This window comes from Myotis yumanensis, unplaced genomic scaffold (genome assembly GCF_028538775.1).
Source record: "Myotis yumanensis isolate MYYU_CA2020_CCGP unplaced genomic scaffold, mMyoYum1.0.hap1 SCAF_3, whole genome shotgun sequence".
Lineage (NCBI taxonomy): Eukaryota > Metazoa > Chordata > Mammalia > Chiroptera > Vespertilionidae > Myotis > Myotis yumanensis.
The window spans coordinates 174485129-174511788 of record NW_027223754.1 but is presented as its reverse complement, the minus strand read 5'-3'; the positions used below and the strand labels follow the sequence as shown (position 1 = coordinate 174511788).

General features: G+C 37.9%; 1 protein-coding gene across 1 annotated transcript in view; it reads right to left on the bottom strand.

Moving 5' to 3' along the window:
• Positions 1-1636: 1636 nt before the first annotated feature.
• Positions 1637-26660, bottom strand: part of SYT10 (synaptotagmin 10) — a 68262-nt gene continuing 43238 nt past the window's right edge. Inside the window, exons 4-7 of the mRNA XM_070407811.1 lie at positions 11310-11430; positions 7984-8155; positions 5156-5285; positions 1637-1945 (exon numbers count right to left, since the gene is read on the bottom strand). Of these exons, the coding sequence (XP_070263912.1) occupies positions 1874-1945; positions 5156-5285; positions 7984-8155; positions 11310-11430 (495 nt within the window). The 3' untranslated portion in view covers positions 1637-1873. The remainder of the gene's footprint in view (positions 1946-5155; positions 5286-7983; positions 8156-11309; positions 11431-26660) is intronic.

Below are 26660 nucleotides of genomic sequence, written 5' to 3'. Positions count from 1 at the left end.
AGCTGCAGCTACATCTACTAATAAAACAAGTGCCTCCAAAAATGTCATTTTATTAAGAGGATAACTTGTCTTCCCATATGACAATTGTTATTTCCCAGTAAAATAAAGAATTCCAAAATGCGAGTGTCATATTCAGTGATTTTGTCTACAGCAATGATTCTTTTAGGCTTCATAAGATAGCCAGGTATTTTCAAACAGGTTTCTTTCTATAGTTTTCAATCAGAAAATTTAGCTAGAAATACTCATCTTCATTAGGATGGTAACAAGCATTTGAAGAATTTTAGGAAATTGTGTTTGCCTTTATAATGTTAAAAGTGTAAATTACATCTTAATGAACAGTGATGCCATCATTATGAGAGATGCCAATAAACAAAATTTCAAGTCTTTTGAAACTTTTTATTTTTTAATATTTAGAAATATGGGATAAAATTTTATAATTCCTAATACAAATTTCTCATTTTGATGAAGGTGTTTTAATATATTAAGTACAGATTTTCTTGCCTTTTTGTTATATTCTTTTAACCTCCTATCTTGGGATAAGCTTGAAATATGCACTATCCACAGTACAAATCTCAAAGCAAGGTTGGGTTGTTCAATATAGATACCTTCCAAGAGGACCGAGAAGTACGACAATAAAAAGTTGACATGATGTAAAAGAAAGTTCTGTCTTGTAAAAACATTTGCATAGTTTTTACCACTAGTGGCCTGATCCTTGATCCTTATTTAAGGCAAATGCCTTTTATGAAAGGACTGTGGGTCTGGGCCGTCAGAATTTATTTTTATTAAATGCTGAAATTGTATTATTTATGGTATATTTCTATAATTTGCTGAAAAATAGGTCATCCTTTTCTTTAAGAAAATACCCAATTTTAACAATTAGCTTCTGATTGGGTTTGAAAGTCACCAGTACTGTGTACAACCTAAATGACAATGAGCACAGACATTTATTGTACCTTTGGTGTCTGTTAGTATGGTCTGTCAGAAACACAAGATCTACACGAACGCTTCATGTCACAAAATATACATCACAGTACTTGAAAACCTTACGAACACAAAAAATGAACGAATTCTAATTCTATTTATTTAGGAATACTAGTGCTACATTTGAGATTAAGATTATTAGAATTTTAAAATATCAGTTAAACAGTGTAACAGATGTGTGAACTAATGTAACATTAAGACGGTATAAAATGGTAGCCCAAGTGGCTCAACCTCCACTTTCCAGTTACTAAATATTACTTTTTACGTTTATATTCAAAATGTTTCTTTAAATTATAGCTTTAACTGTATGTTTTAAACGATAAGCTTGAGAGACAACGTTCTGAGTTTAGCAGAGCCAAACCTCATCAAGAAAATAATTTACTGAGAATGAAAGATTATCAGAAAAGTAACATTAATTTGATGGCACAAGGACTTAATCCTGTGCAAATTACGTTCAAAATTTCCATTAAAGCTTATATAGAAATATGTGCATAATGAGAAATGAACAGATTAATAAAATCCAAACCTTACATATGTGACGTGCTACTTTATATAATAGCAGCATAGACTATATTAAAATTTAGATAAGTATTGATTCTTTTTTAAAATGTAATTCTTTGCTTAGAATTACAACTTAATAAAACACTCTGTGCTAATAGGCATGTGACAAGAAGAATAAAATGCCTCGTGGAAGTAAGGACTATCTGTTTTCAAGTAAAATATATCAAGATGTCCAAAGTTAATACACAGACAAAAATGTAAATGAAAAATTGCACAAGTTCCTTTACTACCAGAATATATTTTAAATGAGGAAACCAAACCTTCTGCTTTCTTTCTGATCTGATGAGCACATGTCCTGGGTCCTCACGACAATGATCTTATTTTGGAGGCATTACGGTGTGGAAGGTGGTTTGGGAGATGAACAGGATCCTTGACTATCAAAACTGTTCGCCCGGCCAGGTAACTGAAAGACAATAATTTCACAATGTATGACCTAGTATAAAAATAATAAAGTGGGTAATTATTGCTACCTTTTATTTATTTTTTAAAAAATTATTTTTATTGATTTCGGGGAAAAGGGAGAGGGAGGGAGGGAGGGAAGGAGGGAGGGAGAGAGAGAGAGAGAGAGAGAGAGAGAGACATCAATGATGAGAGAGAGAGGTAGAAACATCAATTGGCTGCCCCCTGCACTCCTCCTACTGCAGATCAAGCCTGCAACCTGGGCACGTGCCCTGACTGGGAATTGAACCTTGACCTCCTGGTTCATAGGTCAACACTCAACTATTGAGCCACACTGGCCGGGCTGTTGCTACCTTTTAACAGTGAATATTCACTCATGATATGCAAGCCTCTGAAGAGAAAATATACATAACGCCCCCTGCCCTCCACAACTCAACTCCTCAGGGCACATGAGAGGACACAAATATCTCATAGAGATGTAGGCAGGGTGTGGTACACAGATGGTATGCACAGCAGCCAGGCATGGACAACTATTCCTTTCATGTTCTATGACAGGTGCTTAGTTCTTATTGTAAAGTAATTATTGGTTTACTGTAATGGGGAGGGGGCAATTGCCAGGTAAATGCAATAAGAGATTCTAGACACAAGAGACTGCATTTCACTGGCTCTAAAGCAGGAAGTGACTTTTATTGGCGCAATTCATGAGATGACAGGGACTAAGTTTGGCAAATGGGAGCCACAAGTGATGAAGAATAATGTCTCTCAGTCCCCAAATATTATGTGTGTTTTAAAAGTTTAGTTACAACAGAATAAATTCGTGATTAAGTAGAAGTAACCAGATTTTCTAAATGATGCTTTAGTCCCTGTCCCACCAACTTACCCAGCTCTCGAATTGTTCCCTTCTAACTGTAATCTTTTCTCTGGCAACAAAACACATAATTACACACGCATCACTTTCCCACAGTGCAAAATCCAGCCAGTTCATGGGTCTCTAGTCCATATGTTCTGTTTGACCACTGAATGTAGGTACAGGAGTTGGAAAAAAGGTGCTGTTTGCTGGAGAAAGTATATTTGCATAATATTTTAGTCCACTTGTCCTCTGATACTCCACTGCTAGAAAAAATATCTGGGATCTTCTGATATCCATATTGCAGCTTATTTTTCCTGTATATCCTACAATGACTGACACAAACACATGCCTAGCCCATAGCTCCCCTTCATCAGATAAATGTGTAACTGCTTATTAAACAGTCATATGTCATTATCATATGCCCTGGGTTGCACAACATATGCCCTTTCATTAAAGTTGTTCCTCAGATTACCTCATTTCTCCCTACATAGTGCCTGTGAAGTCTGAGGGGCATGCATTTCCATTTTCATTAGCTCTGGAGAAATGCAACTGTAGGCAGAGTGAGTGGTCTGCCCAGGATTATCCAGCCAGAGGAGCAAGGATTAGAATCCCCGTCTCCCCTTCAGTGTGGTTCTCTGCCCAGCAAATTTTACTCCCATGTCTAGATTCTTAAAATTAATATATACTTTGCACCCAGCCAGTGTGAACCAGGGATCACTGGTTTGATTTCCGCTTGGGTCACATGCCCAGGTTGTGTGCATGATCCCCAGTGGAGGGTGAGCAGGAGGCAGCCCATTGATGTTTCTCCCTCACATCAGTCTTCCTATCTCTCTATCCCTTTCCCTTCATCTCTCTCTCTTTAAAAAAAATCAATAAAAACATATTTTAAAAAGAAAAGAAATTAATATTCACTTTTCAATCCTTAAATAAAAACAAAGATGAAAATCAGGAAAATGATCGTAAATGTACAATAAGCAGTAGAGTATACTTTAGACAAAAACACTGTTGAAATAAAATACAACCTTCCCAAGACTCACTGAAATATTTAGAGGATATATTGTCTATCTTTCTGAACCACTCTAGGGGAAAGTGCTGTGCACATGGGCATTTGTGTAAGTGTCTGACTTTTAAATGATGATGTGAGGTAAACATGTGAAACACACACATATAAGCAGATATCTATGATGGCAGTTCACCTCTGTTGTCTGGGCATGCATTCACACCACATTCATCCAGTTTTCTCTATCATGTCCTGAGTAACATGGCCAAGGTCACATTTTTGTGACTAAGCTAAGATTAGAACCAGAGCCCATTGACATTTAATAGTTAATTACACTGCACGCAGTGCCAGAACAAGAAGCAGAATCGTAACCACAGCGAGACAGCAATACATCATCTACTTACCATGTGGTTATCATAACTGTTCTTTTTATTGAATTGCATAAATTCCATCATCTGCCACGAATCCTTTTGCCAACATGCATCACCTTTCAGTTAAGTAGGCCATATAAATGACTTACTCCGTGACTCTCCCAGAGGCTCCGGCAATTGCCTTTTCATCTAGCAACACTCAGTGTTTCCAGTAGACTGACAATTAACTTTACAGCTAAAAATCCTGATAGAAGCCGGTATCGATATCCATTCTGGTTAAATAACCTATCATTATAATCAAAGCTAACACTGCGTCACACTCAGGGCTAAGAATTCAACATTCAGCATTTTATTTAGTTTTACTCTCTCAGTTTACTACTATTACAGAGTCATAGCAGAACTTAGGTTAAGGCAACTCGCCCCAAGCTTCTCCGATATGTGGTCACACAGCACAGGCACGCTTTGGTCTCAAGCAAGCTGACGCCTCTATATTTAAAAGATCTGTGAGCACTTTTACTTCCTGGCCAGAGTGGGGGTAGATATACCTGTCCTTTTACATAGATGAATGGTATTCATTGACAGGACCTCTAGTTAGGGTTTCTGGAGAAGTTTAGGTGAGGTGGCAGTTTTCACAAAAGAAAAGCACCGACATTCCTTTTCCAGTTAAGAATGAATTTACTAGAACACTCCACCATTCATTGATGTAAGCTTTCCCGCTATGCAAAGAAAATAATAGACTTGCAGTTTTTAGGGGCTTACTGTCCAGAGGAATTTCAAACCCAGAAAGTTGAGTAATTTTTGGGAATCCAACAAGACACACAGAACTTTGAATACTGGATGACAGCGTCTCTGGGGCAAAGCAAGAGCAACATCTGTGTGGTGTTTTTTTTAAAAAATAGGTGAATATATAAAACATCAGAGAATGGTTAGAGATAACATATGTAAGCAAAAGAGATTTTAAATAGAGAGTAGGTGTCAGGGAATCACGCTCACCTCCAGCAAGGGGTGCCAATGCGTTATTGGTTTTCGGTGATAGGCCAGCATTTCATTCCAGTGGTCTCGCCCAAGGCCCTCAGCGTCCAGTCCTGTTCTACACACCCCTATGACCTCATTGTGTCCGACCCTGCAATTCAGAGAATGTTACATTTTCATTTCCATATTCAAAGATACATGGAATTTCACACATCTTAGCAGAATTTTAAACATATGATTAAAACACTAGATTTTGTGGCAGGTTCTAAATGATTTTGCAAATCAAACTACTTTAGGGCAAGTTTAATAATCTTAAGCAAACTAAAAGTTACTAAACAGAAGCAGCATTCAAAAATGAATTTGTAAGGGTGCACATACAAACCATTTTAGTGCTCCGTACCTTGAGCACGTTGCACAATGATAGACGTAGTGTGAATGAAGAATGCCAGCTGGTCCTTACCTATATGATGAGTTTCTTTCTTGGAAGCAATGCAATTAACATTAAGTGATGTGAATCACAATCTTGTTCCTTCCACAAGGCTTAGTGTTTTGTATGCTCATATTTCTCACCAAGACCTCAATATCCACTTTTTTTTTGGTATAAATGACCATATTTAATTGACTCTAAATGATATGTCAGTGAATGTTATACTTGTACTATAATTAAACAGGACAGGGCTATGTTCAATACCACAGCACTTGATTTATCATTGCATAGCAGCAGAGCATACTGAACAACATTCCTATTTTCCATCCATGTCCTGTTTTTACAGCAACAAATCAAAATAATAATGACGGTTAATAATTTGGGAGCTTATTATATGCCAGACACTGTTCTAAATAATTTAAAGGTACTGCCTCACTAAATCCTCCCACCAAGACAATGAATATCATCACCATCATCTCATTTTACAGACAGAGACAAACACCCAGAAGTGCAGGGACCTGCCTGCCTTTACACACTTAGTAAAAGGTTGAGGCAGCATTTGAATTGAGACAATGGACACAAGTGTACAAGTGGTTAGGTTGCTTCTCAAGAATGAAGTATAATTTAAAGGCATTTGTAAAGGTTATTTTGACAGATATCTCTAAGGAGACTTTGAGATGATTTTTTTAGGACATTTCATTACTTTCTTCCTGTCATTGATATTGATTTTTATGTTTACTATCATTTTCCTCAATATTAAGTTTCCCAAACAAACATACTTTTAAAAATAAGTTTTTTTTTTCATCTTCCTGTTTTGTATATTATCAGGATCCATTTCCCTAAACTTGTCTGAATGACAAGTTCTCAACTAGATCTCCCTGCAATCACTGTGGTGAGAAATCAATAGGAGTCATTTTCTTGGTAAAGCAGGACAAGGGCTCCCAATGAAAACAGCACATGTTTAGCTTTTGAAATTTCAACGGACTCAAGAGCACTCTCTTTCTTAGGATAGCTTTCTTTGTAAACTGTGATATAATTTAATTTCAAATATTAGATGATACATGTCATTTTATTTTTCACTGCTTCATTTTGTTAGCTCTGAGCCAGAAGATAGCATATTAATTTCTCAAGGTTATAGGGTCCTGGTTACTACCATTTTCATGGTCCTATACCAGTGATGGCAAACCTTTTGAGCTCGGCGTGTCAGCATTTTGAAAAACCCTAACTTAACTCTGGTGCCGTGTCACATATAGAAATTTTTTGATATTTGCAACCATAGTAAAACAAAGATTTATATTTTTGATATTTATTTTATATATTTAAATGCCATTTAATAAAGAAACATCAACTAAAAAAATGAGTTTGCGTGTCACCTCTGACACGCGTGTCAGAGGTTTGCCATCACTGTACTTCTACAGATGACACTTTTTAAAAATATTTATAAATGTGTGTTCCATTCCACTTGTGTTATTAGAACAAAATAAATGTAACAAGATACTGTCTATTGCTGATAATTTTGTAGGTTAAACATACAATAGTCCTTTCCAAAAAGAATTTATAAATATGAAAAGCAAAACAATAGAAAGAAGCATAGAGCAAGGACCAAAGAAGAGTTATGAATGTTTAAGGTGGGATAAGAGTTCAGAGGAAGAAGAGGCGGGTTAGCGGAGAAAGACACAGAAGTGGTGACTTGAGCAGGGCTGTAAGGCATGGGTGGGATGAGATACACAGAGCAAGGTGATACTATCTCAGACACGGGAAGGATGGGAAGATGAAGGTAAGGGCTGCAGTAGGAGGAACCTTCAGAGCTGTACCTGGGAGTTTGCAATTTCTCTCATGAAAGGATAAGTGACTCCGTGTGTGTGTGAGCTGGAAGAGCTGTCCACAAAGCAATGTTTTAAGATAGATGTCAGAGCATCAAGGCTGCATTCCTATGGCCACTATTCAACTTTTCCTCTTAATGCTCACTGTTCACAGTTCCATATTATGCTGATGCTTTACAAATGGGAAAAGCAAATCCCCAAGAGATTGCATAACTTTCCCTTTCACACAGCCAGTTAATGATAGAGCTCTGTTAAGAATCATAATATTCATATTCCAGCCCAGTTGGGAAAACAAACTCCGTTGATTTTAATTGCTGTTGTCACTGTCAAAAGGCTTCACACAGTGCTTTCTATAATGTGCTCCATACTGCGTCTGTCTGTACCCATTCTTTCACCAGCCCCAGGTGTCCCATTCTTCAACTTAACAGTGACTTCTTTTGGAGAAGAAAAAAAAAAAAGAAATATTAAAACATGGAATAAATGAGTTTTGAAGGAATAACTTTTTCCTCTTCCAATTGACATTAAAACCGCTATAGTGGACTATGGTTTGCATATAACTAAACATGACTGTTCATCAGTGAGTACACAGATACACGTACCTGTCATAATCCATGACCGCGATGGAGAGGCTGACCTGCTCCACATTCTCCGGAGGGATGTCAAAAATAATGGCCTCATTGTACACAGGGTTTAGAGTGTTTTTCTTTGTAGTTGTTTTCCTCTTTTTTAATCTTCGACCCTCACACATCAGAGACACTTTGACATAAGGATCTAGGAGTGGGAAGGTCATTTTGTTAAAATAAAAGTAATGGCACGAAGTAGAAATAAAATTGCTGTTAATTGTTACCAAGAAAAGTGGCATTTAAGCTATTTAGTATTACCAGCTTTAAATTCAAATGATTTACTTGGGGGCAATAGACTCTCTAGGACTTCTTACTTTAAATAAAAGCATTTATCTTGAACGAACTAAAAAATAATTAACTTGACCTCACTATTCGTACCATAACAGAGAAAGCTCACTCATTTCTCAAGAGCCAATCCAGAGCTATAATGTCACAGCTATTTGAGGACACAGCTTGTTAGAAGTGATTTCTAAGGAATGGAATCCTAACAAGTAAGGATAATTATATTAAAGTTAATTTCTTTCAAAATAATTTATAATAAGAATACTAAAACGTATGAAAGAGCAACACTATCTAGACCAATATATATAATCACAACAAGTTGAAATTAGAAAGCAACAACTACAATAGCTGGCATTTTCTTCAATCGTTGGAAAACATACTACAATCAGAGGTCTCATTTTAATCATAGCATTACTGCTTAATAAAGAGCTCAGATTGAAGAAATGATTACTACACATAATTATTAGATGCTCAAGAGTATACAAAAAGAGGGCAATATGTGCTTTAAAAATGGCCACAAGGAAGGTTTCTGTTATGACATTGTTTATATGATGCCAGCTGGAAAGACAAAAATTTAGTTGGGTTATATTTTTATGGGCCAAGGGATCTTAACAAGTTCTGCCCAGCTGATTGTCTCTACTGTCTTACTCCTGACACCTTATGTAGAACAACTGTTACAGTACTAGAGAAAGTTATATAGTATTACACAAAAGTTTCTTTAAAAGCCTTCACTTTTTTATAAAAAGGAGGCATGGCTTTGGGAAGGGGTGTTGGCATGGTAGATGGTTAAAATAATCCATTTCTAAGCTCTATCTTTATGTTTTTATTTTCTGGTCATCCTCCAACTATAGCACCACCACCTTTTCTCTTTCCACCAATGTAATAATACGTCTTATTTCCTTAGAATAGGCCAAAATGATGGCAATATTAATTTAGTTGAGCAAATTAATGTTTTTTGAGCTCTAGAAAAATGTATCTATGTATTTTATAAGCATATCCTCCAAGGGTTAAAAACATATTTTGTGGCTAGAATTGAGGTATGGAGAAGAAAACAAGGTGAAAGGACAATGTTCAATGGCTGCTTTCCATTTATTTATATTTATTTATTTTGCAAAAAAATAATATATATATGTATATATTTAGATTTTTCAATAACTGGAAATATGTTCTAAGGAAGAAGCTCATTTTTGTGATCTGTTTTTGTGTATGAGCCCATAGGCCTGTGCATTTCATTAACAATGGGAACAAGCCCTGATTTATCCTTCCATGCCCCCATCGTGTCTTTGATGACATTTCTCTACTCTACTCATGGCAAGGATAATTTACTGGCTCCTGAGTTGATTCACAAGCCTTTTGTGAGAATTAATGAGGTGGTGTTCTCAAAGCATGCACTCATCTCATAAAAAGCCTCATATAAGTAAAAAGTAATCTTGTACTTAATTACAACTTTGATGCTGTTTGCTTGTCTTAAAATTTGATCTCTTTTGATTCATGGTAGAAAGAATAAACAATAATTTGTGAGTACACTGTTTGACTGAACTTCTTCAACATTTGTTGACCCAATAATTTTTCTTGGGTTAATTAAAAATAAATGTGGAATTTACTTACTTTCTTTCTACATTTATATATCAACTATGTATTGCAAATTTTAAAAAAATGAATAGGCCCATGAACTCAGACAGTGGGCTGGTGAGGGCCTGGGGTGGGGAGCGGGAGTGGGCTGTGGGGGGTCAATGGGGGGAAAAAGGGACATATGTAATACTTTCAACAATAAAGATTAGAAAAAATAAAATAAATATGAACAATAAAATGACAACAAATACAATAAATAAATAAATAAATAAATAAATAGTAAATCATGACATAGTTCAAAAGTCAAGTTGCTAGAAAAGGATGTGCAATAAGAAGTCTCCCATCTGTCTCCATACCTCTCTAATCCAACCTCAATTTTTTTGCATACCACTCCAGTATTTATTTATGCAAATATTAGCAACATGAACATATATCCTAAAAATTCCCATTCTTTCATAGAAGGGAGCATGATATCCATACTTACATTTGCATCTCATTCTTTTAATTTATATACTAAATCCTGTCCCTCTTTCCACACTAGAATTTAGAGTTTCCTCAGGCTTTTTGTAATGCAAATTTAGGGGGCATTTTTGTTCTTAAGAACCACAACATTATAAATTGCCCATCCCCATGTCATCCTTTACTGTATCTCCATTACTACTTGTTATTTCTGTTCATTTCAACAAATGGTTACTGACCTCCCTACTCTGCTCTCATTTTTCCTCCCCCAGAGTATGCCAAAGGTCACATATTCAGTTATAAATAATCCTCCAGAACTGCAGTGATATAAGTGAAGGGATAAAGAACGATGTGGCTTTAACACTAACAAAGTTAGCACACACACAAAAATTTCCTTCAAGAATGTTTTTAAGAAACTTCAAGAAGCATTTATTTATTTTATTATTTCTTTCCATCCCTTAGAACATATTTCCAATTATTGGCAAATTTTTAGTTAGGTAGTAAGAATGCAAATGCAAATGGTGGTCTTGAAACCTGGTTATTCCTCTGCAGATCAGGTTAGGGAAATAAATTCAGTCTAAATATGTTTTCAAGTGGCCCCCAGTCATAGACTAATGCAAGTTCGAAGTGCATGCCTTCAAGTCCAAGAATCTTCTTTTATAAGCAAGTGATTAGCTGAAAGCAGGGAAGTGGATGATAAATCACATACTTTTCAGAAAGAGTTAATCAGTAGAGGAAGAAATAAAAATAAAAACCCAAGTTCTAAGTCAATCTACTTGGTAATACCTTTTAAAAATTTTGTGATGATAATGCAAATAAAAGAGGTGATTTGGAGCACTTTAGTTGGTAATCTCTTTTTCCACTTTTATAGTACTCCAATACAGACACATGAACTCATTAATTCCATCGCTACACATACGTTTGGGTAGGTACATGGACAATTTTATTCGGGAATGTATCCTTGGCTGACTAACTACTTGTGTGCATACCTGATGCGCCAGTAATATCCATAGCCTTCAGATTTCTGCACTTGATGACTGTCAATGTCATACGTCCAGCAGTTGGCAAATAACAAAGGGAAAACATGATTTCACCCAGGTCTACGCTTTCCTAGAAAGGCAATTGGAAATGTTAGCAATTTCAAACACCAGAGAGTGAATACAAAATGTAACTGAAGGGGTTAAGTGAAAAATCACTTTAATAGAATATTTGAATGTCAGTTTAAATTGTTTTATTGAGGATACAAATAACATTGTGAGAAAGCTGTTCCATGTGGAGAAAGAAAAGAGAATATATCCTATCTCAAATACTTACTTAACATCTCTACTCTTATTTCTTTTTTAAAAAATATATTTTTATTGATTTCAGAGAGGAAGAGAAGGGAGAGATAGAACATCAATGGTGAGAGAGAATCACTGATTGGCTGCTCCTACATGCCCCCCTACTGGGGATCTAGCCTGCAACCTGGAATGTGCCCCCACCAGGAATTGAACTATGAACTCCGGGTTCATAGGTTGAAGCTCCACCACCGAGGCACGCCAGCCAGGCTCCACTTGTATTTTTAACAGGAATCTCAAACTTAATAGAGTTAAACCCAGACTGTTGATTCCACTCATTCCCTATCATCTTCTGAAACCAAAGCCTCTGTCGGTCTTTCCATAATCAGCAAATAGTAGCATAATTCATCCAGAAGCTGGAGCCAAAAACCTAGCAGTCACTTTTATTCTTATCTTCCCCTCATGCCTACATCCAACCGATGTCTTATCTACATTATCTACAAAATGTATCCCAAATTACTGAGTTTCTTTTCAACTATATTACTACCATTCAAGCCAGTATCATATCTTACCAGGATTATTTCATTAGTCTCTAAAACTGATCTCCCATTTCAGGAGTTAACCTTCATACAGTGGTCAATGAGGTTATTTATAAATACAAATCAAATTATTTCACTTTCCTACTTAATACCATCTAAAGGCTCATGACTATACTGTAATAAAATTAAACTTATTTACCCTGGCATATAAGTGGGATAACTATAAATCCTGGTGTACCTGGGAAATTCTGGCTTTCTACCTATTGTCTGGTGTAATTATTAAGAACATCCCCTTTAATTCTTATATATGTCTTTGTTTGGACAATGCATTACAAGGGTGTACATGTAGGGCCTTGTGTGATTTGGACCATGCCTATCTCTCTAACTCTATCTCTTGCCTCTCCCCTCAGCTCACTCTGATGCAGATACAAAAGCCCTTTTTGCCCTTCTTTCTGTTGTTCAAATGGATTTTGTTCTTGCTTTTGGTCTTGAATTTTCTATTTTGTAAATCTTCACATGGCTGACTCTTTTTCACCATGCAGGACTCAGCTCAAATAGCATCTCTCCTGTGAGGCCTTCCCCCTTCCTATCCTATGCTCACCCTACTCACAGATCCTTCACATTTTTTTTTCCATAGCAGTTATCATCATCAGAAATTATCCTTGAGTTTCACTTTTGTTTCCCTGGTTCCCATATATAAGAGCAGGGTTCTTGTCTGTCTTATTTTTGCATCCCACTGAAGTGGCTGGTGCATAGCTAGCTCTCAGTGCATTTTTTTGAAGGAATGAAAAGTTTATTAAGTAACCTGGATAAAAAATGACCTACTTTATTTCATTTATAAACTGTCCACAGTGCCCTGATATAGATATATTTGCTGTCATTGGCACATAGATTGTGGACAAATGAAAATGAGTGTGAACAATGCACATTTAGGATGCTTCTCAAAAAGTCATTTACAGGATTTAATCAAATCATTCCTAGTTAAGACAATTTGTGGTGGATTTAATTTGAGGGGTTAATAGGTTGCTATGCATTTAGGTCCAAGAAGTAACCTCTCAAAAATTGTTCAGGAGAAGCTATTATCATTTATTGGACACATTCTTACAGATCAGGTTCTGATTTAGGTATTCCCATTTCTTTATTCATGGTCTAGAAGTGGTAAAGCCAAATAATTAACAGAATAAACTTTGAGTCAGTTAAACTTAGTTTTGACTCCCATTTTCTGCTCCTCACCTGTGAGATCCTACAAAAGTTAGTTAGGCTTTGACTCTTTGAAACTTAATTTTTAAATTGAGGAAAATACCCATGCCACAGGGGTTTTAATCAACATGCTCTAAACCAGTGGTTCTCAACCTTCCTAATGCCGCGACCCTTTAATACAGTTCCTCATGTTGTGGTGACCCCCAATTTCATTGTTACAAATTGAACATAATTAAAGCATAGTGATTAATCACAAAAACAATATGTAATTATATATGTGTTTTCCGATGGTCTTAGGCGACCCCTGTGAAAGGGCCGTTCGACCCCCAAAGGGGTCGCGACCCACAGGTTGAGAACCACTGCTCTAAACAAACCCCGAGTTATTTAACAGTATCTGGTATATGGTAAAAGATGCCATTCGTTGCTGTATTGCTATCACATGGAGCAGTGCCTTACACATAAGTATTGGATAAATAAAAAATTAATAAAGTGAAGCAATTATTATTTTTCAAGAAAATTATTAAAAATAAGTATTTTATTAAAAAGTTATATCCAACTGGGTCTCCTCTGTGCTATTGGATTGTTGCAGACCCAAAGTAGTGAGAAAGACCTAATAGGGGAGGCCTGCCAAAGATTCATTCTTTTCACCACCAAGCAAGTACTGAGTATTACTTCCTGGGCTCATGGTAGGTGCTAAACACCAAGATAGACATGGCAGGATTCTGCCCTTGAAGATCTCAGTTGAAAAGGAAGAGTAGTCTGCAAAGGGCAAATAAAATAATTCTGAATTCTATATTTATCTGATGATTCTCTCCTTGTTCCACTTTTTATCTCTTGTTCCAAATGTTCCTTTAGGCTTAGTCAAGGGGCTGAAGCTTCCTGTAGGCAGCCATCCCCCTCCTGCACTGGGTATTCCTCCTCCCAGAAACTATCAATCGGAGTCAGCATATTGCGTTGTCAGCTGGTAAAAATTATGAAGGTAAAGTAAGGTACCAAGTTCCACCAAGAAACATGGGGGTGAGAGGTGGTGATGGAGGAGCAAGGAATGAAATAGGAGACATGATCTCAGACATGAAATGCTTGGAATCCAATGGGACGTGCACCAGGTGCAAACTCGAAAAAAGTGTGACGAGGCAGCTAAAGGGATTCGTAAATAAAACATTTTCATGTGTCTGACTGACATGGATTTACTTTTACACATTAAATAATCAGAGGGAGTAATTTTGTACTTCTCTGGGCATATCACATGCTTACTAGCCGAAACAAAGAAAGTTCATCATGTTTGGTCCTATCTCTCAAAGACCCTTTCTATGGATCCAGATGCAACATAATTTTGACCGTTATTAACAGGTATTAGTAAACACAGAGTCTAAAGTGAGGAGTTGACCAAAGTACTAGCCCAAATATATGGAAAACAAAAAGCATGATCTCTGAGTAGCTCCAAATAACAAGCTAGCTGGCTTTATGCCTAGTACAGTAATAAGAAACCTACTTAAATATTTAAACTACATGTAGTCAGGAGTTATTTTTTTTTTAAATTGGAATGAACTGGGTGGTAAAAACTGATTTATAATATGCATCCATGATAATTGCACAAAAGTTTCATTCTTCAGTAGACTAAATGTTCCCGTCAGGAAATATAGCTGTGGAAGAACTAGAACTGCCTACATACTGAAAAGGGCAGAATGCTCTCTAAGGTAAATGCCATTATTCTTCAACTTTTAAAATCTGGAAGTGATCAAAGAGATAATCATGAAAAATGAACTTAATGAAGAAAAGTGGCTATGGGACCTTAAAAAAGGTCCTCCAGCAGATGTAGCAGCAGAATTCTGGATTTTGGCCACAGTGCTCTGAGCTGGTGTGCACTGATCCCCACTGCCCACCACCGAGTCTGTCCTGGTTGATGGCCCAACTCCAGGGAGCCGGTCAAGTTCTAATTGCTGCCTCTTCCCTCTCTGCTCCAGACCACGACGGTTTATAAGGCCACACTCAGTCTCAACAATCTGAATCCTCTGACGCCTAGCAAAGAATCAGGAAATAAGTTGAAAGGTGTTTGAAGAACCAGCAAAAATATAAAAAGTTATGCAGTTTAAATAAGCCTCTTATTTAATGAGACTATATCATTTCTTATTTAACACACATTTGCTATTATTTTAGACAAAATTCTAACTAGAATGTTTACTTAGTATATCAATATATATCAGGTCAAAACTCATGGGAAATGTGGAGGTGGGGAAACTTATAGCATTAGGTCTAGTGGAGATAGAAATAAATGATAATTGCAAAGACGCCATACATATAAAAGAGAAGCCAATATTCTCAAAAGGATAGCAATCTAGGTCATTTTGTATCATGGGGAACTAACATTAATGCTTCAGCAACTTAAAAACAAGAGTTTGTTGCAGACTTGAAAAGAAATTAATATTCAAAATGATGACTCTGAGTCATCAAGCTAAGGGAAAATATCCTAAATGTTCTATTGAAGAAGGTAGAGACATGTACACTATTTTTTTTACAGTTATTTTTATCCAAAATCCTTAAAATGTTTGAAGTGGTAATTTTGGCTTACAATGAAAAGCTTTGAGTTTCTGAAATTTTTATTTATGGGTAATTTTATTTACTGCAATTTTATATAAATATGAACTTTACATAGTAAATTTTAAAACACTGGTATCTTTGGGCAAATAATCATTTGAAAGCTGGCTATAAAGTCTAGGACATAGTATTCTAAGAACTTTCTTTCATTTCAGACACGCTAATGTATTTGGTTGAACATTCACAGAGACAGTCTTCTGGCTGGGTCAGGGCCTGTACATTTGATTTCTTCACCCAGGCTCCACAGAGCTGGGTGAAGGGCTATCGTCAACCTCACAAACGAAGTCACAGTGATAAAGTCGTTTTGTTCCATGCACTGTCTCACCAAAATAAAAACCATTGGAAAAATAAATTGATATACAAATGGTTGCACTGCACATCCCATCCTATTTTAGGACTAACAGAACTAACAGCAAGATCGAACTACAGCAATTGAGTGTAAGAGACCTAGAGCAGTCACTGCGAGCTCCATACTCGAGGGTGTGATAGCCAAGAGAAGTAGTCCAGGAGGAGAATAATCATTACACTGGGGTTCGAAAAATTAAACAGATGGGATTGAGAGGGAAGACGAGGAATCATGTTGTATGTGAGAACTACCGTTAGTAAGAATGGTAACAAAATTTGAAAAATGTTTCTTTATTTTGAGGAAGCTAGGTTAGGATGGAGAAAGATAGAAGGGAGAGGGCATTGAAGTAAACAGGTGTGGGGAGATGCTGGCTGAAGAAAGGTTTGAATTCAGTGATATATTAGAAAGTAAAAATCATTAAGACTTATTGGGGGAAAAAAACCCTTTAAACAAGCAGTTGGTTGCCAAGGTGACAGCAGCCATCACATCCACTTAGCACTCTAAATGCAGCCTGCCTTGTACATTTCCTGGTTGGCAAGAGAACGGATGGTTTTCCACACAACGTTGAACAATGTGTTATTAGAGCAAACGAGATCTTCATCAAATTACTTTAGTCCTTCATCCACCTGCTCATAAAATGAAGCTAGAGTGAAATGCAGACTCAGAACGGTCTACTGGATTCAAAGTACCCTGATATTTTTATCTCTCTCTGATGCACACCTAACATTTGCCTAAAAAAAATTATGGCATTTAACCTTGAGCAATACACTTAACCTCAGTTTTGTGTGTGTGTGTGTGTGTGTGTGTGTGTAACATGAGGTGCTCAAAGAGATGAACTAATTTATCTTCCATTCTAAAAGTTTGTCATTTTAAGCACTCGCAAAATGAAGATTACTTAGCACGTACAGTTCAGGCATGCTCAAGAATGTACGGACAGGCATTTTTAGGCCCTGTTTGCTATAGAACTGGTGGAGCCTCATAAGAAAGACCACAAAGGATCAACTGGTGCTAATAACTTGATTTCAAGTTCAAGAACAGATGGTCATACAAAATGGCTATCATGCTGACTTCAAGATGACACACTAGATGAGGAGGATGCAATCTTTAAGGCAGAGTGCATCCGGGTTGATCTGGTTGGGGATCACGAGGAAAGACCTTACAGGATAATGAAAGTGCATTGTCATTTATATTGTCTCCTGGCTATGCTAAAAATCTCAAGGGGGTTGTTTTTTTACTCTCTGAAATGTGTTGGGCACACAGGGCCTAAAATATAGAGTCCACCCTCCTCCACATTACACATGTGGTTCCTAAGAATCTGGTCCCTACGTGTTTTTCCACATTCATCTTACCAATTTCTCGTGAAGTTTCCGCAACTCCAAAACTCTGCACTCTAGTGATATCAAATGCCATGTCAATCTCTAAACATTTTTTCATTCATTAGTATACTCTTGTTTATTGAGAGCATCCAGAATGCCAGGCAATGTTCTAATTATTGGGGAAACACTGATGACCAAGACAAATTTTTTCTCCTTATAGGATTTATATGTGATTTTTAAATAAAGTCACGTAACCTCTCAGGATATCATGCAATTAATCAGGAAACAAGCTAGCAGAAACACATAAGTCTGCATAATTTTATAGTACATGCTTTTTTTGTTTTTCTTTTTTGTTGATTTTTTTTTTTTTTTTGTTCCAGTGTTGCAAGGGATTTCTAGAGAAATTCTTGGGTTTTAATTATAGCAACAGAGATAAAAAGTACCCGATTCTTCCCATGAGGATCTCGGAGGACTTCAGAGTAATTAAATGCGTGACATTTAATCTGAACCTTTAAGAATGAGTAAAGGTAAAGGGAATTAAAAACAGAGGGAGATGCATATAAAGAGGCTTTGAGGGTTGGAATGTCCCACAAGGACCAGAAGGCAAACAGAGACCACAGGCTCTGGCAATGGCAGAGTATAATTTAAATGGCAACACACTGACCGTATTCGCAGGACCCCTCAGAATACTTATTCAGGTCAACCCTGATTTTCTCTGCAGTCAGAATGAGATCCATTTCCATAGCCAATAACAATTTCCTGGGTAGGTTGTATTTAGATTTAAAAGGGCTAATATAAAAAGATAATGTATGTCATGGGTTTCATTTGCTGCCTGACACATAGTAGATATTCAAACATTACCATTTTTTTTCTTGTTGAAAACAATTCTTCTGGGGTCAGTGACTGGCATAAGGTTGATGCTTAATACAAAGTTTATTGAGTGAAGAAGTGAATGAATAAATGGAAAAACCATCAGCTCTGATCATGATGTCAATGGCAGCAGGGATGGCTGCTCAAAGAGTGAAGGCTACTCAGTAAGCAGGAGACAAGTGAGCAAATTGCAACACTGTTTGTGGGTGTTGTGGGCTTTGTGAGTGGGACCCCTGAGAACTGTGCAAGGGCATGTCCATATAGTGTGGCCCTGAGAGTACAATAAACTAATAGTCATAACAGTTCTGAGCCATTTAAAGATATATTTATGGTTTGGGGAGCTGAAGTTAAAGGATACTTATCGATTAGTTTTACTGAACTTTATTTCTCTACAGGTCCCTCTGGTCTAGTGTGATTTGGGATACTGTGTGTTATAATTCCATCGCACATTGGCATTCGGAGCCAAATGGATCCCTGAGGCGTATAAATTGCTTTTTGTCTTTGAACATCTGGCCACCTCCTCCAATCTGCCAGCAGAAGCTGTCTAGTGACTCTGAGAGGCACACGAGAAGGAGGAAGCTGTTTGATATGCTTCCTACCTTGATATACAATTAGGAAATGTAATTAACACTATAACCCTTCCTCACTTTCTAGCCCGCTTCCCTCCTTTTCTTTCAAAGAACTACAGTTTTCACACAGCACATCCTCCCTGCCCTTTCTTCTCCCGGTGGTTCTGATTAAATTAGATTTCATTGTGTTCAATGAGGGTGGGGGCAGGAAGAGGCAAAGGAGGGTCCTCTCACAAAACCTAGTTAAATTCCTGGAGTTTTCGATCACATTTTCCATCATGGAGTCTTTCCTGCCATCTCCACTTGAAGACAGAGGAAATGCTACCAGGTCCCCTTCAGTAGGACCTGCTTGTGTTTCTGCAAGAAGGAAGAGATGCACTTTGGATTAAGCACAGACTATTAGGAGTTGTGCTTGGCCATGGTACACAATCCAGGTGAAATTTTCTGAACTCAGGGCAGAAAAGGGCAGAGAACATGGCAGTGTTAGAGACGGGGTAATTACAAACCCCAACGAGCAGTAAGTGATTAACAGTTGCAACTCAGAGCAATTGTTGCCAGGGATGCTATTGAATCCTGCCATGTGGCTGCTCAGTGGGAGAACCATTTTCAGCTCCAATGCAAGTGGGAAATATCTCTGCCTGCCAAAACGGGTTAGCTCTTATTCTATCCTACACAGCTGTAGACAGCTACCACCAGCCATGATGTGCTCAGGTTGTAGAGATAGAGCTGAGGCCTTAAAACAGCCTTTCCTGGATTTAACAAATCAAGTCTCCTAACTCTGTAATAAGGAGCTGAAGCAAAGAGGGGCCTGAAGCAAAGCCCAATACAGACACTGGGACAAGAGCAATCTAGGACATAAGAAGAGGACACAAATTTGATGAGAACTCTTCCCTTTATCATACTGGATAAAAGATATCTTAAGCTTCTTGGTGAGCAGGGCTAGAGGCTTATTCTCAAACCTTAATCATTATTTATAGACTAGAGGCCCGTTGCAGGAGGATTCCTGCAAGAATAGGACTTCGATCCCGTCTCTGCTGCTCCTACCCCGCCCTTCTCTACACCTCTTACCCCACCCTTCTCTCTCCCTCCTACCCCGCCCTTCTCTGCCCTTCCTACCCCACCCTTCTCTGCCGCTTCTCTCCCTCCCGTCTCTGCTACCTCAGCTCCTCCACTACCTCAGCTCTGTTGCTCGGCTTCCTTCTGCAGTGTCTTCAGTCTTCGCTCCCTGCCGGTACATGCAAATTAACCGCCATCTTTGTTGGCGGTTAATTTGCATATCGCTCTGATTAGCCGATGGTGGTCGTAGCAAAGGTACAATCAATTTGCATCCTTGTCTATTATTAGATAGGATAGGGGCATAGAAACTATTGTAATAAACTGTATGCAGCTCTCCTTAGAGTATTTGATGCTTTTAAGTGTCTTTACAAAATCCCTGACGAAAGGAATCCCTGTCAGTATTGCTGTACATAACCTTGGACGGGATGAACTTGGCTTCACAATTCTCGAGTCTACCTTAAATTGGTTCACATGGCTTCATTCCTGTTCCCCAAAGTCTATTCTTCACATAATAGCCAGAGATTTATTGATCATGAGACGATGGCTCACTTCTGATCAAAAGTCATGAATAATCTCCAGAGGCACTCAGAATAAATTTCAAAGTTCTTTCCATGGCCTAAGGCCACTCAATAATCTGACCCTCAGCTGTCTTTCTGATCTCATCTGCTATCGCTCTCATCAGAGGCCTTATCTGACCACCCTATCTAGAGTGTCCCTGCCCTACAACCACGTCCTATCCCCTACCCTGCCTCATGTTTCTTAAAGCACTTGCATTCATTGGGCATATTATATATTTCCTTTGTTATTACATGTCTCCTTTCTTACAAAGTAGGACTCAGACAATGGGGACATTGTATGTCCTGTAACATGCAGGAGAGTGGGTGGTAAATAGAAAAACTAAACAGAAGTTGGTTGAATTGATGAATTTAAAATGCTTGTTCTACAAGTGGACAGAGCAGGTAGCAAGCCTCTATTACAAAATGTTTATTTAGCCATTATTTTCTCTGGATGAGCACGATATAACAATTGCTTCTCTCTATACAACTAGATCACAAGTTAAAACATTTGCAGTCTACTTGGTATGATAGCAATCTATTTGGCATGATTTTCTGCTTTTGTTCTCTATGGTCTTCTGTAGACTGGTATTTGATAGGTGCCTACAACATTTGTAAAGCATCCCTTCACTTACCAGGGGGTATGGGATTGTGCACAGTTTTTAGAAATTAAAACACCCCTGAAAACATCAATAAAATTGATGTTCGGTCAGTAAGATCTTTGGTTTACTTAGTTTGTGGAAAGATTTCATGCAATGTATGCCATGGTATAATCTTTTACAACATTGTTGTATTTTATGCAATTTCAAGATTGAGTTAAAGAGTATAGAATAAGTATCTCTCACTCATTAAAAAATACACAAGGGTATACTTTTAAAAATTTAAATATTAGGGTGAGACATTCAAGACATGAAAGTAATTGGGATGTCAGTTACCAATTGGGTAGCAAACAGTTGTTTTCTTTACGTGCAAGATTATGACACTTGGCAACTTTAAATTTTACAGAAACTTCACATTTATTATCTCATTTTATTTTCAAAATATTCCTATGGGTTTGATATTATTATAAAATGTTTAGAAATTAGAAAATCAGTTACCTGATTTACAGGAAACTGTTTAATGAAGTCTATTATGGAGGAAAATATTTTGAACATTCACACTTATAATTGAACTGCATATTCTTTTCACTATACAATACCATGTTAATAATTAATGACTAAACTAGTTAAATGCAAGAGAGATAGGGTAACTCAACAGGACCTTTAGGAATATACTAAACTTCTAAAACCTGCAACAGACCATATATTACTAAAACACTGTGGGGCTAAAAAGCTTCTCCTTACCTCCTACAACCTCCAAGCTGTAAAATACCGCAAGATGCAAATGATCCAGTTAAATTATATCCCAAATATAAGGTTCTCACTAATTACATTTAAGAGAAAAACATTGCCTAGAAATTTCCTGAAGTAACACTGATACCAACTGCTTGTTTGAATGATGCTCAGAATTATTGCTTAGTTCTCCATGAATTTAGATAAAAATTGTTAACAAGATGGATTTTATAAGATTGTAAGTTGTAAAGATTATATATATATATATATATATATATATATATTTGTCATAAGTATCATTAACATTTAATTTAATTTAAACTATATAAGCATTCTGAGATTTCAATTCTGTAAGTCAAAAGTTGAACTTTCATGTTAAAAAGAGTCAATTTCTTTTTAGCATGGTAATATTTTGATTTAAATTAAAGCAAACAACACTGAACTAAGAGTTAATTAAAGGTTTAGAGTCTAGTTTTTTTAATTGTCTGAGTGAATTTAAGTGGTGTTTTAAACTATAAAATGGAATGATCACACTAAAACTCTACCAGTTCTATAATAATATGCTCATATGATCTAGACATAAGACTTCTCAAAAATTCTACTCAACTCACACCCATGAACGTTTAAGTTAATATGAAAACACTCCTGACCTGTTACAAGTCTCAAGCACTTTATTCTGAGAACAAGATCTCAGGGCTTTGTTTAAGATTCATTTATTTTATTTATACACAAGTCTCCCAACTTCGTGTTTTATTATACAATCTGAAAGCAACAAATTGGAGATGTAAAGAATGCAGGAAGCATGTACCTTTATAGTGGAGATAAAACAGTGTAATAGAAGAGCAATCAACAGAAATAAAAGCCTGACTATAAAATGTATTGTAGCCCTGACCGGTTTGGCTCAGTGGATAGAGCGTCGGCCTGCGGACTGAAGGGTTACAGGTTCGATTCCGGTCAAGGGCATGTACCCTGGTTGTGGGCACATCCCCAGTAGGGGGTGTGCATGAGGCAGCTGATCTATGTTTCTCTCTCATTGATGTTTCTAACTCTCTATCCCTCTCCCTTCCTCTCTGTAAAAAAATCAATAAAATATATTTTAAAAAATGTATTGTAATGGTTACTGGTGCTAAAGATCACCACTATTAAGAAAAGGTTAAATTATTCAGTAGATTCTACTTAAAAAGCAGGATCAGGTATATCATTTTAGAAGTAACACTGAAATTTTTATTTTAAATTTCTAAAGTAAGACATTGAATAGATAAATCTGTGTTCTGAAACCTATAAAGTTAACGTAAAATTATTTTTTCCAGATTGTTCTAAATAAATAATATATTATTCTTGCCTGAAATCTAGAGTTTAAGGGACAGGAACTCTAGCTTTTTGGAATTTTGATGAAATGTGACATTCTAGTTTAGGAGTTCCTTTGAAATTTTTTGTGTAATAAAAATTTAGAAGGTTTTAGCAATGGTCAGGGTTCCCTCTCACTTTCTGCGGTGGAAGAAAAGGCTTGCCTTAATATCAAGATTTTAAGGAATTAATTTGGTGCCTCCCAAGGTAATGAACACACAGAATATCGTAGGTACCTGTCACAGTCCTAGGTGGTTAAAGGAAATTAACCTGATTGTAATCAGGAATATTTTTCTTTCTTTAGGGTATTAGTCAGGGATCCAGGAGGAAGCAGAAGGCATGCACAACTTAGAGTAACTCCATAGGGCCTAACCAAGGGACCACTTACAGAGATTTGATCAGGAAGTAGGAAACGACAACAGTTGGTGCACGTGTTCTGAGGCTGGTGACAGGAGAGGCTGTAAGGACCCCTAAGTCTGAAAGGACAAGGGAGGGGACAGTTACCTGGATTCAAGAGAGAAGTCTACTCTGAGAAGAACTACCTCAGGTGAAGGACATACCAGCCTGGGGTAATCTCACAGAGGAAGATCTGAAGAGAATACACCCGAATGTCATTCTCCTCCTGACCTCACAGGAGGAAGGCAGAGAATCTTGGCACCAAGCAAGGCAGCCTCTTGGGGCACCAAACAGGGAAGAGAACAGTGGAGAGTGAGCTTAAAGGGAAACACACAGAAGATACCCAGCATCCTTAGCTCCTGAGGTTTTAAAAGGTGCACTTTATAAGAGCATGTACACACTGGTGAAGGAACACAGAAGGAAGTGCTTAGTAGAAAGGGAAGAGTGGGAGATGAGGGCATGCTAGGCGACAGTATGTATCCTATTAATAAAAGAGAAACATGGCAATTAACCATCCCTCTGCTATGCTCAAGCCACACCTACAATCCACACCCACCAGCCAATCAGGAGCGAGTATGCAAATTAACCCAACTACGATGGTGGTGGCCACAAAGCTGGAGTGAGCAGGAGGCTTGGGTTGCCTCTGGCAATGGAGGAAGCCAAGCTTCCCGCCTGACCTGGCCAGCCCTGGGCTCCGCTCAAGGCTACAAAGTTTCAATTATAGAAGATAATAAATCCCAGATACCTGCTTCCAGCTGGCCATGGCCTCCGCTCAAGGCTACAAAGTTTCAATTATAGAAGATAAATAAATCCCAGAAAAAAAGCAAAAAAAAAAAGGAGAGGCTGGGAGCTTGGGTTGCCGGGGGACTTGGCCAGCCTGAAAACGGCCATCAGCCCCTCACCCAGGCTGGCCAGGCACCCCAGTGGGACTCCCCCACCCTGAAGGGGCTGTGGGCAGCCTGAAAACAGCCCTCAGCCCCTCACCCATGCTGGCCACAACCCCATGGGGTGAGGGTCCCCGCTGGGGGACTTGGCCAGCCTGAAAACAGCCATCAGCCCCTCACCCAGGCTGGCCAGGCACCCCAGCGGGACCTCCACCCTGATCCGGGACACCCTTCAGGACAAACCAGCTGGCCCCCACCCATGCACCAGGCCTCTATTCTATATAATAAAAGGGTAATATGCAAATTGACCCTAAAAGCAGAATGACTAGGAATGACTGGCCACTATGACACACACTGACTACCAGGGGGCAGACGCACAATGCAGGAGCTGCCCCCTGTTGGTCAGTGCGCTCCCACAGGGGGAGCTCTGCTCAGCTACAAGCCAGGCTGATGGCTGCCAGCACAACGGTGGTGGCAGGAGCCTCTCCCACCTCCTCAGCAGCGCTAAGGATGTCCGACTGCAGCTTAGACCTGCTCCCCGCTGGAAAGTGGACATCCCCCGAGGGCTCTTGGGCTGCCAGAGGGATGTCTGACTGCCAGCTTACGCCTGATCCCCTGGGGAGCATGCCTAAGCCAGGAGGTGGACATCCCCTGAGGGGTCCCAGACTGCAAGAGGGCACAGGCCAGGTTGAGGGACCCCCCTGAATGCACAAATTTTTGTGCACTGGGCCTCTAGTATACATCATAAAAAGAAAGAACAAAACTAGTATCCACTCACAGAGTCACAGCATACAGTAACTAAAAAGATTTAAATTACTCCTCACACAAAACTTTCTGACCCAAGTAGAAAAACACAACCTAAAGGTAGCTCCTACCCTAGTAACAGGTCAGCCATGTTTAGCACCAAGATCTACTTTCCTATTTAAAATGTAAGCTACATCAACAACCAAAAATATATCCTTAGATATCATTCTGCTAATACTTTGCAGTTGACATACAGTGAGAATTTACAAATGTCTGGCTTTGTGCTAAGGACGTATCTTATTTAGTTTATTTAACAAATTATGGTTGGCCTTCTTGCCTTGTCATAATTCCCATTGTACAGATAAAATAATTACAACTTAGAGATTTATTAACATGCTCAAAGCCATATAGGCTACACTGCTTCAATGAGAGAGAGTGAGAGAAAGAGAGAGAGAGAGAGAGAGAGAGGTGTATGGAAGGAGGGGCTAGATGGCAATTGTAATCTTTAGAGGTAGAACAATTAAATTTAGATTGTAAATTATGTAGATACAAAGAATTTGGAAAAAAATCATCTTGCTTTATAATCAACCACAAATATCATGATTAAAATATGGTTACCTTTCACTACCAAGTTCTGAATGACATTCTTTCACTGAATCAAAATATCACACTGTGCTTACCTAACAATTCTTTATTTATTTAAAAAGTATGGCATCAGTGTTGAATTAAGTCTAAATTTGGTGGCACAAATTTAAGTTTTGTTTTGTGTTTTTTTAAAAATATATTTTATTGATGTTTTACAGAGAGGAAGCGAAAGGGATAGAGAGTTAGAAACATAGATGAGAGAGAAACATCGATCAGCTGCCTCCTGCACACTCCCTACTAGGTATGTGCCTGCAACCAAGGTACATGCCCTTGACCGGAATCGAACCTGGGACCCTTGAGTCCGCAGGCCGACGCTCTATCCACTGAGCCAAACCGGTTAGGGCACAAATTTAAGTTTTAAATATGCTTAATTCTGATATTTTGTTTGGTGAAATAGAACACTGTAATCAATATTACAGAAACCTACTGCTTAAACTGATAGTAGAAAGGCTAATATAATTGTTGTAGGCTATTTTAAAGCCAATTTATCTTTAATTTTTCACTTGAAATGCAAAATATAGTCAAAACAGCCTGAATGGACACTGAGCCTTGTACTCTAAATGTACACAGGTGTGTACAAAGATGAAACAAAGTTTCTTTTAACAGTTGGCCTGGGTTGAGCAAGTATTAACATCAAGAAGAATCAGGCTTTAAAACTCTCATAATTTTGT